The 16,701-nt window shown below is 36.2% G+C and overlaps 1 protein-coding gene across 1 annotated transcript in view; it reads right to left on the minus strand.

Moving 5' to 3' along the window:
- LOC109231719 (putative dual specificity protein phosphatase DSP8) overlaps positions 1-6,314 on the minus strand; it is a 16,575-nt gene extending 10,261 nt beyond the window's left edge. The window contains exons 1-5 of the mRNA XM_019397358.1: positions 6,240-6,314; positions 5,997-6,067; positions 5,835-5,922; positions 5,491-5,562; positions 5,245-5,336 (exon numbers count right to left, since the gene is read on the minus strand). Coding sequence (XP_019252903.1) covers positions 5,245-5,336; positions 5,491-5,562; positions 5,835-5,922; positions 5,997-6,067; positions 6,240-6,314 — 398 coding nt within the window. The remainder of the gene's footprint in view (positions 1-5,244; positions 5,337-5,490; positions 5,563-5,834; positions 5,923-5,996; positions 6,068-6,239) is intronic.

The following is a 16,701-nucleotide window of genomic DNA, read 5'->3' on the forward strand; positions in this document are numbered from 1 at the left end:
ATATCCATGTTATCCACGGCTTTTTAAATATGATCACTTTTGGGAGAACTCCTAGTCTCCCAAACTTGAGGAACCCCCAATTTGAGTCTTTACGTACAAATATAAAATTAAACCCATTGGTTATCTATTTTCTAAGTGGATAATATGGTTCTTATCCATATTTAACCTGCTTTTAAAATTTCATTATCCAACCTAATTTTTAATGGATAATATGAGTGGATAACTATTTTTTTATCCATTTTGCTACCACTAAAAACAACTATGATACCTTCAAGATCAGCCTTGGTGATCAATATAGCATCACCAGAGAGTGCAGGAGATGCTATTCACTGCTGCTTATATTCTTGAACAGCTCGCAGTAGGTAGTGTAGGGAAATGACACCGGAAAATAGCGATGATAATACTGCAATAATATTATTTGTAAGCAGATACATGAGTTGGCTTGACTCATGCTAGGCACTGTCCTAAGAAACTATTTCAGCAATGTGAAATATTTTCCCAAGATTAAACAAGCCCGTCTCTATTTGATTTAGAGGATACAGGAATCAGCAAAATTAAATATTACAAACCTAGCTATTTAAAAGAAGGGAACAAGAGAAGTTAAACTACCAAAAAGAAAGACACCAAAGGAAAATTGGTGAATAATGAAATTAGAAGGAAAGAGAAGAAAGATTTCTTTTTGTCTTGCTGATCATGATTTCTTGTCCAATTGAGAGCCTATTTATAGGCACATGTGCATGGATTCATATGCTGAGGGAAAGGAACGTGGCAAAGCAATTGCCACTTTTCAAAAGCTTCTTGTCATTTATCTCTTCCCTTCTAGAAGGCTTGCCACATGTTCTTGGATAAGACATTTGTCTAACAAAGGGCATTAAAATATTGTTACAGTCCCCCATTATTTTAAAGACCTTCAAAAATGAACTTGCTGGATTTGTATGGTCCAAATGTAATAGGTTTGGTGTCTTCAGGACTATGAACCAAACTTAGACCAATAAAACTTAACTCACAGAATTACTGGTGAAATATAATATTTCTATGAACCAATAATTCTTATTGTAAGTCAGAGATTTTATCGATCACACTTTGACCCCCGGTAATTTTGTTGTTCAACGCGGTTTTATGCCAATAGGCCATGCGCGTGCCTGGTTATTCATGAGAGCTCTAGAGACTAGGCCAAAATCTCATAGGAGCGGCCCACTCCACCCTCATACAGGTAAATTCATCAAGCGTATACTGCTTTTAAATACACCATCCATAAGGACTATGAATTTCATTAAGAGTTATAACTCAACCTCTTAATTAGTAGCAGTCAAGCACTCTCTTTTAGTGCATCGTGCCAATATCGACTTGTTATTACCCATATGAACCAACTTCATGGGATCTCCAATCATATAGGTTAGGTTACCATCTCTATTGACAACATGTCGGCCTTAACCCCATCTCTTTTGAGGTTTGAAGAATTAATTTTCTTCCCACAGATTTAGTCAGAGGATCGGCCAAATTTATCTCCGACTTCACATAATCAATGGAAATTATTCCATCTTTCAACAACTGTTTTATGACATCATGTCTCAATTTCATGTGTCTACTTTTACAATTATAAGATTTATTCTTTGCAATAACTATTGCCGCTTGACAATCACAATGCATAGACACAGGAGGCAATACGTCATTTATTAAAGGGATATTAGCTAAGGAGTTTCTTAGCCACTCAGCCTCAGAACCAACTAACTCCAGAGCTACAAACTCTGATTCCATAGTCGATCTAGCGATGATCGTCTGTTTAGCTGATTTCCACGATATTGCACCACCACCAAGGGTGAATGCATAACCACTAGTGAATTTTGTCTCATCTAAATTAGAGATCCAGTTTGCATCACTGTACCCTTCTAAAGTAGAAGGAAAGCCACTATATAGGATGCCATAATTTAGGGTTCCTCTCAAATATTTCATTAGTCTAGCTAATGCAGACCAATGCTCTCTATTGGGATTATGAGTATATCTACTCAGTCTACACACTGCATAGGCTATATCAGGCATTGTAAAATTCATTAAATGCATCAGACTCCCAATAATCTGAGCATATTTAGACTGATCAACTGGGTCACCATTATTCTTTTTCAATTGAGAGTTAACATCAAAAGGAGTGCTCACAAATGTGACATTCAAATATTCAAACTTCTTAAGAAGTCTCTCAACGTAGTGTTCTTGTGACAATATTATTCCATCTTCACTCCTTATAACTTTAACTCCCAATATTGTATTTACTTCACCCAGATCTTTCATATCAAAATTTGCAGACAAAAATAATTTAGTACTTTTCACAATATTTAAACTTGTACCAAGTATAAGCATATTATCAATATATAGACATATTATCACATAATCATTGTCTACCATTTTAGTATAAACACATTTATCCACCTCAACTGAAGAGAAATAGTCTCTCAGTAAGACTTGTTCAAATTTCTCATACCATTGCTTAGGAGCATGTTTAAGGCCCAGAGAGATTTAATTAATTAACTAACTTTATTTTCTTGTCCAGGAATGACACAGCCTTCAGGTTGAACCATGTAAATTTCTTCTTCTAAATCGCCATTTAGAAAAGCAGTTTTGACATCCATTTGGTGGATAAAAAGCTTATGGATTGAAGCTAAGGCAATTAAAATTCAAATAGAAGAAATTCTAGTCACTGGTGCAAGTGTATCAAAATAATCTATATTTTATTTTTGAGAAAAACCTTTTGCTACTAACTGAGCTTTATATTTTTCTAAAGAACCATCAGGATTAAATTTCTTTTTGAAAATCCATTTACAACCAATAGGTTTTGCACCAAGAGGTAAGTCAGTTAAAATCAATGTATTATTTTTCATAATAGAATCAATTTCAATATTTATTAGCTCTTTCCAATAATTAGCTTCTGAAGAAGATATAGCTTCAAAATAATTTGATGGTTCATTATCGACAAGAAAAGTTTGAAAATCATTTCCATAAGAAAAATATTCTTTCCTAGGCCTTTTGCTCCTTCTCTGTTCCTCATTAGAGGTAATTTTATTATTTGTTTCAACAGGTGTATGAGAAATTTTTTCAGACAGTGGATAAATATATTCAAAGAACTGAGCATTCTTTGTCTCAATTATAGTATTGCAATCAAGCATATCACTTTTTAAAACAAGAAATCTATATGCAGCACTATGTTCAGCATATCCAATAAGCATGCAATCAGCGGTTTTAGAACCTATTTTTCTCTTTTTAGGTTCAGGCACAGAACTTTAGCAAGGCACCCACACACTTTTAAATATTTCAAGTTAGGTTTATAACCCTTCCATAATTCATAAGGAGTTTTGCCGGTTCTTCTATGAGGTATTCTATTTTGTAAGTGATATGCAGATAAAATAGCTTCACCCCACAAATTATCAGGAGCATTAGAACTAACTAACATAGAGTTCATCATCTCTTTCAATGTTATATTTTTCCTTTCAGCTACTCCATTTGACTCAGGTGAATAAGGCGGAGTAACTTCACGGATTATTCCATTCTTTTCACAAAAATCATTTGAAGATAAATATTCTCCACCTCTATCGGATCTAATTCTCTTGATTTTTCTACTAAGTTGATTTTCAACCTCAATTTTATAAGAAATAAAAGCATTAAAAGCATCGTCTTTATTTCTAAGCAAATACAGCTTAGTATATCTAGAAAAATCATCAATAAATGTCACATAATACTTTTTACCACCTCTAGTCATAGTCTGCTTTAAATCGCCTAAATTAGTGTGAATCAATGATAATAATTCAGTTTCTCTATTTACAGAAAAACAAGTCTTTCTAGTACTTTTAGCTTCAGCACATGTTTCAACTTGTTAATATTATTTGAGTCTAAACTAGATATTAATCCTAACGACTGCATTTTTCTTTATATACGCGACAGTAACATATCCTAGTCTAGCGTGCCACAAAGAAACTGACTCAACCATATAAGCAGAAGAAGATGCATTTTTATTGCTGGTATCAAAAATATTAAGCACAAATAAATCATGGTTACAATATTCATTGCCCACAAAAATATCATTTTTGGTCAATACGACCTCATTATTTTTAAATGAAACCTTCACTCCAACTTTTCCTAATAATCCCACAGAAACCAAATTGGTTTGGATATTAGGAACATGCAATACATCACTCAATGCTAGAGTTTTACCAGATGTGAGTCCTTTTCCAAGAACATGAGTTGTTCTTGAGTCACCAAGATAAATAGTTTCTTCTCCTTTCTCAACTTGAGTGTAAGACAAAAATTCATTTTTATTTGCGCAAATGTGCCTAGTAGCACCAGAGTCTATCACTCAATTTCTCACATTGGCCACATTATTTATTTGGGAAATAACCGCAACACCTATATTATCTGCTTTAGTCAAGTTTAATTTTGACTTTGCGAGATTGTCATTTATCCCAATTCTTCTATCGCATTGAGGTGCATTTTTCTTGAAGGTTTTAATATTAGCATTGGATAGGTAACCATGTCTATTCACATACTTGTGTTTTGACATTAGTGTTTGTCAAAGTTGTGGATGCAATAATGTATTTGCAACACCATGGATATCTGGCAGGACAGCTGGAAGTGTAGCAGCAGAGAAAACACCAAAATTGGTAGCACCATAATAAATTTCCATGGTAGTATTACACGAAATAGTTTCTTAGATTGTGTAGGGGAATGACACCGGAAAATAACGATGATAATACTGCAATAATATTATTTGTAAGCAGATACACGAATTGGCTTGAGTCGTGCTAGGCACTTTCCTAAGAAACTATTTCAGCAATGTGAAATGTTTCCCCAAGATTAAACAAGCCCGTCTCTATTTGATTTAGAGGATACATGAATCAGCAAAATTAAATATTACAAACCCAGCTATTTAAAAGAGGGGAGCAAGAGAAGTTAAACTACCAAAAAGAAAGACAACAAAGGGAAATTGGTGAATAATGAAATTAGAAGTAAAGAGAAAAGGATTTCTTTTGTCTTGCTGATCATGATTTCTTGTCCAATTGAGAGCCTATTTATAGGCACATGTGCAAGGATTCATATGCTGAGGGAAAGAAACGCGGCAAAGCAATTGCCACTTTTCAAAAGCTTCTTGCCATTTATATCTTCCCTTCTAGAAGGCTTGCCACATGTTCTTGGGTAAGACATTTGTCTAACAAAGGGCATTAAAATATTGTTACAGGTAGTACATGCACTTTGGTTTACCTTCCACTGAGAAGGAGCCAATAACACTCAAGAGGACTTCTGGAGCGAACATAGACCAGTGCAGCAGCAGGAGTCATGTGTTTATATTCCACCTGGAATTATAAGAGCATCATCATAGTTTTCAATCTAACAGTTGGCTGTCAACTTTGAAAGATAGAGCAGCGCCTGCTGTAGTGTAATTTCAAGGTGGAGAACAATCAATTCTCTTTTAGCAAAAGGAAGCTACCAAATAAACAGATCACGTACAACGGTTGTGCTCCTTCCCCTTAATTCCCGCTTTGCAATGCACTTAAGTAATCTGGCCATTACATGCATTCTCTGCAATAGAGAAGCAAATCAGGAAGTGATGAAAGGACAAATACTGTAACATGGAGACACCTAAATGACAGTAACGCAGTCATCAAAAGAACAATATTCTTTAATAGCCATCAGAAAAAAGAAAACAAGAAAAGAGTTAATAATAGATGCAATCACTCACAGTGAATAAATTTGACCGCTCGGTTGATATCCACAAGAGACTAGGTGATTTCTTTTCATTTGCTCAAGCTCGGTAGGCAGAGTTATTCGATAAATTTGGTGGTGATATGTACCGGGTATCCGAATAGAACAGTCAGGCGGCGCACAAACTGGTCTAGACACTTACCATTATAAAGGAAAAAGCGAACAAAAGATGATAGTCTGAAAAAGAAGCGACTCACATAGTATAATGAGGATGGTACCAAAGTTTCATAAGGCTCATTTAGCGAGATTACTCTCCACCAACTCCAAGCTGCTTCAACCGAGGAACATCAGATGGAAATGGAACCGCTCCCGGCAGAAGAAACTGATGAATCAAAAAACAATTTCACAAGGGAACTACACTTTTGTACAACTAAGCAAAAAGTATTGAAATTGCTAATGCTTATAAAGTCAACTGTTGTGATATTTCCAAAAATGTGGACAAATGTCCATCCATGTGGCAAGATGCATGCAAGTAAAGTGGACAAATGTCTTACCCAAGAACATGTGGCAAGCCTTCTAGAAGGGAAGAGATAAATGGCAAGAAGCTTTTGACAAGTGGCAAAATCCATTAGCTACTTTCTTGCCATGCACAACAAAACTTCATGCAAATGAGGCTATAAATAGCCATTTCCAGTCACTCATTTTGATCATCAAGACAAAAAGAAATCCTTCTTCTCTTTCCTTCTAATTTCATTATTCACCAACTTTCCTTTGTTGTTTTTCTTTTTGGTAGTTTAACTTCTCTTGTTCCCCTCTTTTAAATAGCTGGGTTTGTAACATTTGATTTTGTTGATTCCTGTATCCTCTAAATAAATAGAGATGGGCTTGTTTAATCCTGGGGAAACATTTCACATTGCTGAAATAGTTTCTTAGGACAGTGCCTAGCACGACTCAAGCCAATTCGTGTGTATGCTTACAAATAATATTATTGCAGTATTATTATTGTTATTTTTCGGTGTCATTTTCCTACAATCTAAGAAACTATGGCAAGCAATACTACTACGAAAATTTTCGATGGTGCTACCAATTTTGGTGTTGTCTCTACTGCTATTGTTCCAGTTGTCCTGCCAGATATCCATGGTGTTGCAAATACGTTATTGCATCCACAACCTTGGCAGATACTAATATCAAAACACAGGTATGTAAATAGACATGGTTACATATCTAATGCTAATATTAAAACCTTCAAGAAAAATGCACCTCAATGCAATAGAAGAGTTGGGATAAATGATAATCTCGCTAAGTCAAAATTAAATTTGACTAAAGCGGATAATATAATTATTGCGGTCATTTCCCAAATAAATAATGTGGCCAATGTGAGAGATTGGGTGATAGACTCTGGTGCTACTAGGCATATTTGTGGAAATAAAAATGAATTTTTGTCTTACACCCAAGTTAAGGAAGGAGAAGAAACTATTTATCTTGGTGACTCAAGAACAACTCGTGTTCTTGGGAAAGGAAAAATTCTTCTCAAACTCACATCTGGTAAAACTCTAGCATTGCGTGATGTATTGCATGTTCCTAATATCCAAACCAATTTAGTATCTGTGGGGTTATTAGAAAAAGTTGGAGTGAAGGTTTCATTTGAAAATAATGAGGTCGTATTAACCAAAAATGATATTTTTGTGGGCAATGGATATTGTAACTATGGTTTATTTGTGCTTAATATTTCTGATACTAGCAATGAAAATGCATCTTCTTCTGCTTATATGGTTGAGTCAATTTCTTTGTGGCATGCTAGACTAGGACATGTTAATGTTGCGTATATAAAGAAAATGCAGTCGCTTTAATAACATCTGGTTTAGACTCAAGTAATATTAATAAGTGTGAAATATGTGCTGAAGCTAAAAGTACAAGAAAGACTTATTTTTCTGTAAATAGAGAAACAGAATTGTTATCTTTAATTCACACTGATTTAGGCGATTTAAAGCAGACTATGACTAGAGGTGGTAAAAGATATTATGTGACTTTTATTGATGATTTTTCTAGATATACTAAGCTGTATCTGCTTAGAAATAAAGATGATGCATTTAATGCTTTTATTTCTTATAAAACTGAGATTGAAAATCAACTTAGTAGAAAAATCAAGAGAATTGGATCAGATAGAGGTGGAGAATATTTATCTTTAAATGAATTTTGTTTAAATAATGGAATTATTCATGAAATAACTCCGCCTTATTCATCTTAGTCAAATGGAGTAGCTGAAAGGAAAAATAGAACATTGAAAGAGATGATGAACTCCATGTTAGTTAGTTCTAATGCTCCTGATAACTTGTGGGGTGAAACTATTTTATCTGCATGTCACTTACAAAATAGAATACCACATAGAAGAACTGGCAAAACTCCGTATGAATTGTGGAAGAGTTATAAACCTAACTTGAAATATTTAAAAGTGTGGGGGTGCCTTGCTAAAGTTCTTTTGCCTGAACCTAAAAAGAGAAAAATAGGTTCTAAAACTGTTGATTGCATGCTAATTGGATATGCTGAACATAGTGCTGCATATATATTTCTTGTTTTAAAAAGTGATGTGCTTGATTGCAATACTATAATTGAGACAAAGAATGCTGAGTTCTTTGAATATATTTATCCATTATCTGATAAAATTTCTCATACACCTGTTGAAACAAATAATGAAATTATCTCAAATAAGGAACTGAGAAGGAGCAAAAGGCCTAGGAAAGAATATTTTCCTTATGGAAATAATTTTCAAACTTTTCTTGTCGATAATGAACCATCAAATTATTTTGAAGCTAAATCTTCTTCATATGCTAAATATTGAAAAGAGGCAATAAAAGTTGAAATTGATTCTATTATGAAAAATAATACATGGATTTTAACTGACTTACCTCCCGGTGCAAAACCTATTGGTTGTAAATGGATTTTCAAAAAGAAATTTAATCCTGATGGATCTTTAGATAAATATAAAGCTCGGTTAGTAGCAAAAGGTTTTTCTCAAAAACAAAATATAGACTATTTTGATACATTTGCACCAGTAACTAGAATTTCTTCTATTCGAATTTTAATTGCCTTAGCTTCAATCCATAAGCTTTTTATCCATCAAATGGATGTGAAACCTGCTTTTCTAAATGGTGATTTAGAAGAAGAGATTTATATGGTTCAACCTGAAGTCCGTGTCATTCCTGGACAAGAAAATAAAGTTTGTAAATTAATTAAATCTCTTTATGGCCTTAAACAAGCTCCTAAGCAGCGGTATGAGAAATTTGAACAAGTCTTACTGAGAGACGGTTTTTCTTCAGTTGAGGTGGATAAATGTGTTTATACAAAAGTGATAGACAATGATTATGTGATAATATGTCTATATGTTGATGACATATTTATATTTGGTACAAGTTTAAATATTGTGCAAAGCACTAAATTATTTTTGTCTTCTAATTTTGATAGTAAAGATCTGGGTGAAGTAAATATAATATTGGGAGTTAAAGTTATAAGGAGTGAAGATGGAATAATGTTGTCACAAGAACATTATGTTGAGAGACTTCTTAAGAAGTTTGAATTTTTTAATGTCACATCTGTGAACACTCTTTTTGATGCTAACTCTCAGTTGAAAAAGAATAATAGTGACCCAGTTGCTCAGTCTAAATATGCTCAGATTATTGGGAGTCTGATGCATTTAATAAATTCTACAAGGCCTGATATAGCCTATGTTGTGTGTAGACTGAGTAGATATACTCATAATCCCAACAGAGAGCATTGGTCTGCATTAGATTGTCACGACCCAATTCCCACCCGGTCGTGATGGCGCCTCTCGTGAAGACAAGGCCAGCCAACAGAACAATCAACACTGTTTTTGACAATTTCTTAGCATAACAGGTTTAAACCATAGATACTGATTAATCATAAGTGCGGAAATAAACGTAACATAACGGGGAAAAACCATCCCAAACTCAGCCCGATGATCGGGGTGTCACAAGTCATGAGCTACTACAGAGTTGATGAAAATACTACAAGTCTGGAAACATAGTCTGAAGATGAATAAAATATGCAGAAGATAAGGAAGAAACGGGGCTGTGGACGTCGACAGCTACCTCGTCTCTCCTAGTCCGCCTGGTCTGGAAGGAAATCAGCCCTCAGGTACGAACTCAGCTGTGCCTGTCTCTGCACACATGGTGCAGGAAGTAATGTGAGTACTCCGACCCATTGAGTAATAAAATTAAATAACGACTGAGAACATAAAATCCCACAAGGGCACAAATAATTCTATCTCAAGCAGCAACATCAGATAAATAGTAGAAACCAGTGAAATATAGGAAGAAAATCTTTTTGAAAACAGTTAAAAATCAATCATACTCAACCAGTAAGTCAGCCATTGTTACCTGACCGGTCAACCATTGTTACCTGACCAAACGCGTATTACAGTGCCATTGTTACCACTGGTCAGTCATTGTTACCTGACTGGTCAGTCATTGTTACCTGACCAAACGCGTATAACAGTGTCATTGTAACCACTGTTCAATATTTAATCACTCTAGATGGGTACCCGCGCTCACTGTGGGTGTGCAGACTCCGGAGGGGCTCAGCTCAAGCGCCTTCAACAAGGCCTGAAAGCCTGAACAGTATCAATACGAGGCCTGAAAGCCTCCTCACCTCACTCACCATGCCCTCACATAAGGCCCTCGGCCTCAATCAGTCCAAAAATAGTAAATAGCCCCTCGAGCAACAGTAAAGCAATAATACTCAGCTCAAACAATAGTTCAAATATCAGTTTAAAACTCCAAGTTTGAGTAAATATGGCTGAGTTCAAGAAACAGTGAAAATCACATGGACCGAGTTCAAATAATATTTCAAACAGTGAGGAAAACAGTGATGATAGTTCATAAAGAGTTCAAACAGTCGGCAATAAGCCCCAAATATGGCAATAAGCCCAAATCATAGTGAAAACAACAAGTCATTGCTAATGCGCGGTAAAATATCATCTGGACTGGACCAAGTCACAGTCCCCAATAGTAAATGACCTCGCGCTCGTCATGGAACGCGTGTCTCATCTCAACATAGCACCAAGTTGTGCAAGTCCGGGTTTTCAAACCCTCAGAACATCATTTAAAATCATTACTCACCTCTAGCCGGTCAAAGTCTAGCTCGCTATGCCTTTTCCCCTCGAATCGACCTCCTCGCGCGTCGAATCTGATCAAAACCACAAGGAATACATCACAATAGGCTAATGGGTCATAACCCAATCGAAAAGACTCGAAAAATATCAAAAATTACGAAGTTGGCAAAACCCGAGCCCCGGGACCACTTCTCGAAAAATTACGAAATTCACATCTCCGGATTCCTCGTCTCGCCACGAGTCTATACATATCAAAATCATCATAATCGGGGTCCATTTGACCCCTCAAATCCCTTTTTTAAACTCTCTTAAATTCAAGCCTTAAACCACCATTTTAAACCTTTGATTCCTTGATTATTCAGTCCAAATTCATGTTTATACACCATAAAATCAAGCTCTAAGTCCAAGAGTTCATACCTGATAATAGCCCTCGAATCCCTCTTCAAAATCGCCTCAAAGCTCTCAAGGTTCGGAGTCCAAAATGTCACTCTTTCGAAAATTCGCGAAGAAGATGTTCTCACTTAACCTGCCAGTTATTCCGCTTCTGCGGATTAATTCCCGCTTTTGCGCCTTCCGCTTATGCGGTCAATGTCCGCTCCTGCGGACCTTTCACTTAAGGCAACTTTCCGCTTCTGCGATCCAACTTCGCATCTGCGGGACCGCTTAAGCGACCCAACGTCCCGCTTCTGCGGAACCTGACCTTGGCTCCTATTTCCACTCCTGCGAGGCCTAGCTCGCTTCTGCGAGACCGCATCTGGGATCTTCTTTCCGCAGATGCGGAAACACCTGCTGCAACCAAAAACCTACAATTTTCCAACTTCAAATTCCTTCCGTTAGCCACCCGAAATCACCCCGAGGCCCTCGGGACCTCAACCAAAGTTACCAACACATCTTAAAACATTATTCAAACTTGTTCTAATCCTCAAAACACGTCAAACAACGCTAAAACCATTAAATCACATCGAATTCAAGCTAACTTTCTTCAAAACTTCCGCAATACGCATTCGATCAAAAACCCGACCAAAACATCTCCGAATGACCTGAAATTTTGCGCACACATCCAAAATCACCTAACGGGGCTACTGCAACTCTCGGAATCCCATTCCGACCCTCAGAACAAAATCTCACCTACCAACCAGAATTTGCCAAAATACTAACTTCGCCAATTCAAGCCTAATTCTACACCGGACCTCCAAAACCAATTCCAATCATGCTCCTAAGTTACAAATCATCCCCCGAAGCTAACCGAATCACCAGATATCACATCCGAGCCCTCTAACTAACTAGTCAACTTCCGGTTGACTTTTCCAAAACAAGCTTTCCTTAAAGAGACTAAATGTCTCATTTCCTACCACAACCAAACCAATCCAAATCGATTACCTCAAATACCGATAATGAAGCATAGAGAAACATAATATGGTGAAAACGGGACGGTAACTCACGTGACGACGGGCCGGGTCGTCACATTTCCTTATTCTTTCCTTTTGCCCTTTTCTCTCATTTTTCATTGCCTCTCTTTTCTTTTGTTTTTTCACTTTCTCTTTTCTTTTCCTTCCTTCTTGCCTTTGCTTTTTGCCATGGTTTCTTTCTCTTGGTTTTCTTATTTTCTTTCTCTTTTGTTTCTTTTCCTCTCTTGTTTTTTCTTTTATTTTCTTTCCTCCCTTTTTTCTTTTCTCTTAGGGTTACGGTCGAATCATATGGAGATTGCCTACGTATCATGACCCCGCATGAATCAGACCAAGCGTAGTTCTTGAAAAATAAATGCGAAAAGTAAAGAAACAATTTTTGGGAATTTTCGATTTTTCATTAATTTTTACTTCAAAAACAAAACTCCGGCTTTGCGGATACGACCTTTCAGCACTTCGGGAAAGAAGATTTTAAGGTTGTGCCTGCTAACCATTGAAAATGAACCAAGGTGGCTGTTCTTGCAAAAACAGCCTTCTGGCGCCCTTTTGGGGATATTCGGCTTATTTTAAGCAAGAATGACATCACCTGACTTATTTGTGGCAAAAAGTAAAATTTTTGTTATTTTTGGGCTATGTTTCGAAAAAGGGAAGTTGGACCCGATGGGGGTTGCCTACGTATCCCACACCCTGTGGGAATAAAACTGGCGTAGTTTGGGTAGGTTTGACAAAACCAACTATTTTTTGAAAACAAATTTTTTTTTCTTTCATTTTCTCAAAAATTCGGCAGGTTTTAGAATTTTTCTAAAAGAAATACCTACTTCTCACTCTTGGTTTTTCTTTCTTTCTTTTATCTCTTTTTTCCTTTTTTGATTTTTCTGTCCCTATTCTAGAAGCCGGTCAACATGCAAGCCGAAACAAATAAATGCACAAGTAGCACGTAAGATGCATCAGGATGGTCTTTTCATTTCAGGTCACCTGTCCTAGACGGACCCAACCCCTGTGTTGAGTCCCCTAAGTCAAATGCACGTGATGCAAACAAACGTTCCTACTAGGGATCCGGCATGAGGCTTTGTTATACTAGGTTCAAAACCTGGGTATTTGTTCTAGACTATGTACCCGAGCGGACAACTCGAGTAGAGGAGGGGGCTACGTACCGGGGACCCGAAAGATCATCCGGCTTAGTAACTTGTCCGAGCCTCTTTCTTATTTCAAGGTATGACACTAACAGAATAGGGAGTCTCGACCAGCGAGCAAATCCCCGAAGATAAGAAGAGAAGGGTTTCGTAACAGTTTATACGTACAATTCACCAAATATCAAAGCGCTAAGGCATTTAGCACATTTAGCATGAAACATGTAGGAAAATCAGATAATAAATAAAGCCAATCATAACAGCTACTCTAAGCTCGAATTCTTGAACCCTGAACCGAAGTTCTGGGTTCGTATTCCCCAGCAGAGTCGCCAGAGTTGTCACACCCCCTTTTTTACACACCTACCCCGAAGGATAGTGTATAAGGGAGTTTTTCCAATTTAAGTGACATTATTCGAAATGGGATTATTTATTTAATCAGAGTCGCCACTTGGGATAGGTTTGGCTTTTGGTGTTCCAAGTCACCGGTTTATCTTGAATCCAAAATCGAGGAAATTTTCGACTTCCCAAATGAAGTCTGCGAACCAGAAATTCTGACTAAGGAATTCTGTTGACCCGAGGGAAGGTGTTAGGCACCCCCGGATCCCGTGGTTCTAGCACGGTCGCTTAAACTATTATAAATGACCTAACATCTGATTTTAATACATGTTTCAACCCATAGTGCAATTTTAAATTATTTACCGCTTTTATTTAATTTTAAGGAGAATTGCAACGTTATTAAAACATATCTCGAACCACGTCACATAAATGCACCCGTGGTTTTTGATATATTTTAACATCGTTGGGACTTGGATTTGGGTCACATAAATGCGCACCCGAGTTTAGGAAAGTAGATTTATTAAAATGTGCGCCTAAAGCAACTAACGTGTTGATAACTTTGCGGGAGGCCATGGAAATTCGCTGAATGGCTTACCCGATTTCTAAATAGTTTATAGAAGTAATTAAAGAGGGCCACGCAATGTATGAATTTTGTTTGGCGCGGCACACCTCGTTTCATTTTAAAGGCCATCCTAAAAGGGACTATTATTCTCTATTAAAGATTGTCTCTAAAACAACTTAACTAATTATCACAACAAATCAATTATTTTTTTTAAAAGTATTGAAAAGGTTCGGGCCTCAAGATCAGGTCCAAATTTAAACAAGGGGACTTCCATTACTAAAAATCCCGTTAGTTCAAATGTGCTACCTAACTTGAAAGGCCCAAAAATTGTATTACAAATTTAAAACAATGGCTTTAAATGAATTCAAGCCTCAACACTTAGGACTTGGAGATCAGCCCAAGAAATAGCCGGCTTGCATAAGAAGCTGTTCAAAAGGGCTTCTGAACAGGCCCAGCACGAGGGCAACAAATTCGGGGCTTAAGCCCAAAACGCATAGACCCATGACTTAATGAGTTAATTAATTTACAGGAGGCCTGGTGATGTTCTGGTAGTTATTGTATAACTGGGCCAAATTAAGCCCAATTCTTTGTGGCCCAACGGTCTGGGCATTAATCAAATCAGACTAAATTGTCCTTACTAATTTAATCAAACTTTCATCATCAAATAGTGATTCAAATTATAAGCTAGTATCAGGACTTAACTTCTGATTGCACATGAAATATGAATTAGAATTTAAGAGGAAAACTAATAATGGACGTTTGAGATACAACTCACATATCAATAAAATTGAAGCATTTTAATCATGTGAACCTAATAGACAAACGAATCTCGCACAAGCAGGTATGAAATTCATTAACCACTGATGTTGAATGAAAATCGATCACCTGTGGCTATTAAATGCCTAAGCTTAATGAATTACAAGTTTTCAACTCCTTCCAATGACTTCAAATACTCAAATCGCAGGCTAAACCATAGCAGACTTCTGATTTCGAATTAACACATTGTTTTTGAATTAACACATCACTTTTGAATTTCTGATTTTCAAATTAACACACGGTGACGTAAACATCAAACTCGACTAAAACCAATCTAACACTACTAAACACAACACTTATATGATCATGAAAGGAAATAAAATCAGTTTAAAAGTCCTATACAGTTCCAAACAGTCCAAATTAGTTACACATCTAACTAACAAATGAAATTTAACTAAGCTAAACTATGAATAAATGCAGGAAAATAAGGCAAGGAGTAATAAGGCTTCATTGCACTCTTAAATCAAGTATTACATCGCCCAAAGGTGCAGGGTTTGTACCTGGAAATTGAATTAAAATGTGATAAAATAAGGTCAGCTAAGCAGCAATGAACGGCAGCAGTAACCTCAGCAGAAAAACAGCAATGCCCAGTCCAAAAACCCAGGAAAATGAGGACAAAATGCAATAGACTTCCAAATTAAGCTTCAATCAACCAAAAACCCAGCTGAATTTTGAAAACCTAGCTTTATGCACCCATGTAATTGAATAGAAGCAGATCTGGACCTTTTTTTTTGAATTTTCAGTAGTTGTTTTTGCAGTAATTTGGAACTTGAATTTGAATTGTGATTTACCTAAACTCTAAGATTTGAATTTTTGAGTTTTTCAGATCCGAAAACCTTCTAAAAACCTCTAACTTTCTCAGATTTTTCCCTTTCAAACCAAACTTTTCAGGTTTCTAAACTTCTAAACTTCTCAGATTTTTAAACCTTCTGAAACTTTTCAGATTTCTAAAACTTGTGAAACTTGTGAAACAAGGCAAGGGGGATGCCTTTTTATATGCAAAACTAGGGCAGCATCCCAGATTTTTATTTTACACCCTAGGTCCCTCTTTTATTTTCAGTTTTTAACTACTTAGTCCCTCAATTCATGCCTTGTTGGTCAAGTTATACTACCAAGTTCCTAAATTTCAAATTAGAACCCCCCATCTAGAAGGTTCTAGGGGGTTCCAATTCAGTTACTGCAAGATTCTTTCATTGAACTACCTATACTACCCTTGAATTAATCCTAAAATTACTAACCTATGTTAAACCAACCCCAGCCCCTTTAACTTGATGAAATAACCATAGTTAATCAATCAAAGGGACTGGAAATGTTCAGCTATAACCTAAAAATTGAACTAATCAATCTAACTAATCAAAACTGGAATTAATTCTAATTAAACACTGTTACTGCTATGAACTAGACAAAATTAAGAACCAAAATTGATAAAATACAAAATCATGCTATTTAGTACCAATTAAACAGAAAATTATGAATCAAACACAAAAATTAAAGAAGAACAGATTCATGCTATCAATTGTCAGAAAATTAGGACTCAAACAAAAATGAAAACAAACAAATATGAACAAAGAGAAAATCAATTGAAGACTTTAAACAGATTGGCAAATAAAAATCAAAGCCTAAATCAGTTAGACATGA

The sequence above is a fragment of the Nicotiana attenuata genome, chromosome 8 (genome assembly GCF_001879085.1).
Source record: "Nicotiana attenuata strain UT chromosome 8, NIATTr2, whole genome shotgun sequence".
Taxonomy (NCBI): domain Eukaryota; kingdom Viridiplantae; phylum Streptophyta; class Magnoliopsida; order Solanales; family Solanaceae; genus Nicotiana; species Nicotiana attenuata.